The sequence below is a fragment of the Echiichthys vipera genome, assembly GCF_963691815.1.
Source record: "Echiichthys vipera genome assembly, chromosome: 11".
NCBI classification, from domain to species: Eukaryota; Metazoa; Chordata; class Actinopteri; order Perciformes; family Trachinidae; genus Echiichthys; species Echiichthys vipera.
In genome coordinates this window covers 4540548-4543047 of record NC_139836.1, presented here as the reverse complement: position 1 = coordinate 4543047, position 2500 = coordinate 4540548, and the positions used below count along the sequence as shown (strand labels likewise).

Below are 2500 nucleotides of genomic sequence, written 5' to 3'. Positions count from 1 at the left end.
CCTGGAGCTACTGGGCCGGGTCTGACCAACCTGGCAACCCCACTGCTGGAGTTATATTTTGTTGTTGTGATGACTATCTTGAGACACTAGATGGAGCTGTTCTGCTCATTCTACATATTCAACCTTAACGTTGAATCAGTCATGTCCCAAATCAAGCGATCAGACATTTTTACAAACAACAACAACAACAACGACGAGTCAGCGGTTTACTCACGGCACCGAAGGCGACAGAGAGCATCGTCTGCATCCGGCCGTCCTCCACCGTCCCCACCACGCCCTTCTTGTACATGAGAGCGCCGCCAGCCAGCGTCCAGAACTTCACGTGTTTGATTCCCACCGACACAAACTGAGAGTCGGAGTCTGGACGAAACTCCACCACGAAGATCCGGTCCGGGTGTCCGGCTTTACTGCACACCTTGGATCCTGCACAGACACCACTCTTATCTTAATTCTGGTTTTATCAAAATGACTTTTGGTGAAATTAACGTGTATAAATTTAATAAATCTGGAGAAATATGCGACACTTTCATGAGTGATTAAGCTGAAATTAATGAGTAAAGGTAGAAACAGCAGAAAGGACTTGTGTATTTTGGGGATTTAAAACAAAAAAACAACGACAATAACTGATTTCTTACTATAATAGTGTATTATTTTTATAATTATAACTATCATTATTGTTGTAATAATCTTCCTCAATTTATTTGGCAACATTTTCCAATTATAAGAATATTTAAAATATATTTTATTTATTCATTGTTGGGTTTTTTTGTTTTTTCTCACTTAATAATCCTTTTTTTAAATGTATTTATATTTTTGTTTATTTTTGTATGTTATTTATTTATTTATTTTAATTTACAAAAGGTCGTTGTCACGGGTGGGTGGAAGGGTGTTGTGTAAATGTTAATGTATGGACGGCAATATGTTCTCTCACTGCCTAAAACCAATGAATCTAATGTAATAATAATAATAATAAAGTACTGTTCTTACTGGATGTATTTGACCTCATGCTGTGTTTAAAAAGCCCAACATCATCATAGACCATAGGTGTCAAAGTCAAGGCCCATAGTATTAGAACCGTCACGTACGCCACAGTCGCCTTCTGGTGTTTTTCACGCACCAAAACTACATTACCCACAATGCAACGGTAGCCCGCAAACTCACTGCAGCGCTTCATTATTCGTCAGCATTCAGGGCAGATGTCAACTTTCAGCCCCCCCCCCCCCCCCCCCCCAATAATGGCTAAAGGGAAGGTGGATGGTGAGAACAGGGTGTGTGAAGCACATGTTCACAAAGCTGTGCATCTTTATCTTGATATTAAAGAACACATTTTATTTTTGAAGGACATTTTCTTTTTTGCTGTTTGCCTGTTGAAAATGTTTTTCTTGAAATAACTAAAGTCATAAGAAAATATTGCTTTATTCATTTAATGTACAGGACAAGTTTGTTTTTGTCTGTTGAAAATGTTTTCACCTGAAATTACTGACACAAAAATATTGGATTATTTATTAAATTATGTAATAAAATTCGGTACACTGTGTTAGGTCTTGGTTCAATAGGTTATATGCATCATTTTAATATGTTTTAATAAACATTGAACCAGTCCGGCCCTCGGCTTGTAGCAAATTTGTTTTTTTGGCCCTTTGATGTACTTGACTTTGACCTCCCTGTCATAGACAATCTAATTAACAATATTTTGTGGCAGTAGTTTAGTTACTTTCTCTGCGCGTTAGTCAGTTTAACCAACAAACGTTTCCTAAATGTGAACTTTATGTACCCTAAAGCACGGGGCAAGGGACGGACGGACAGTGTGAGTGTACTCTTAGTGTCTGACCTTCCTGCCAGCGCCACACAGTGATGGTGTGTTCAGGGTCCACTCCGACAGACAGGAGCAGCTTCCCCGTGGCGCTGAAGTTAACGTAGCCGACGCCTTTAGCGTGAGGGCAGCGGAGGATGGACAGCGTCTGTTTGCTCATCGCGTCCCACACGTGGATGGACGGAGTGGTGCCTGCGTAAAAGATCACGAGACATGAGAGGAGAGAGAGAGGACACGGGACGAGGTTAGAAGACAAAACTGAGCCGTGAGAGCGTCGACGCAGCCCGCAAACACCCCGAGAACCAAAGCAACACTTGTTTCTTAACACATCAAATAAACCATTAAGACATTTTTTTCATGAATGAACTTTTAACGGAGAAATCCTGTAGAGTCGCTAACAGGCAGACGTGGCTAACAGTGATTAGCTCGGGGCAGCACGGTGAAGGCATTCAAAGGTCTTTTTTAACCACTAATGCTGCTGAAAATAACAGCAAACCTCTGCAGCAGCCTGAGAAGAGTCCCTACAGACAAAACAAAGCAGCAACAGCGTAGTTAGTGAAGCCAGAGTTTATTAAAAGAGTGTTTTAAAGACTTACCTACTGGCCCCTGTACCAGCTCCTCTCATAGTAAAGTCCATTACAGTGGATTACCAAAGTCAATCCCAAAGGAAGGAGCCCATTGCTGCTT

At 41.2% G+C, this 2500-nt stretch overlaps 1 protein-coding gene across 2 annotated transcripts in view; it reads right to left on the bottom strand.

Annotated features, from left to right (window-relative positions):
* Window positions 1–2500, bottom strand: part of LOC310953470 (echinoderm microtubule-associated protein-like 6) — a gene marked incomplete at its 5' end in the record, with an annotated part of 77010 nt that overhangs the window by 24949 nt on the left and 49561 nt on the right. For both annotated transcript variants that reach the window (XM_083922510.1, XM_083922511.1), the window contains 2 exons: window positions 215–423; window positions 1832–2005. In XM_083922510.1, the coding sequence (XP_083778636.1) occupies window positions 215–423; window positions 1832–2005 (383 nt within the window). The remainder of the gene's footprint in view (window positions 1–214; window positions 424–1831; window positions 2006–2500) is intronic.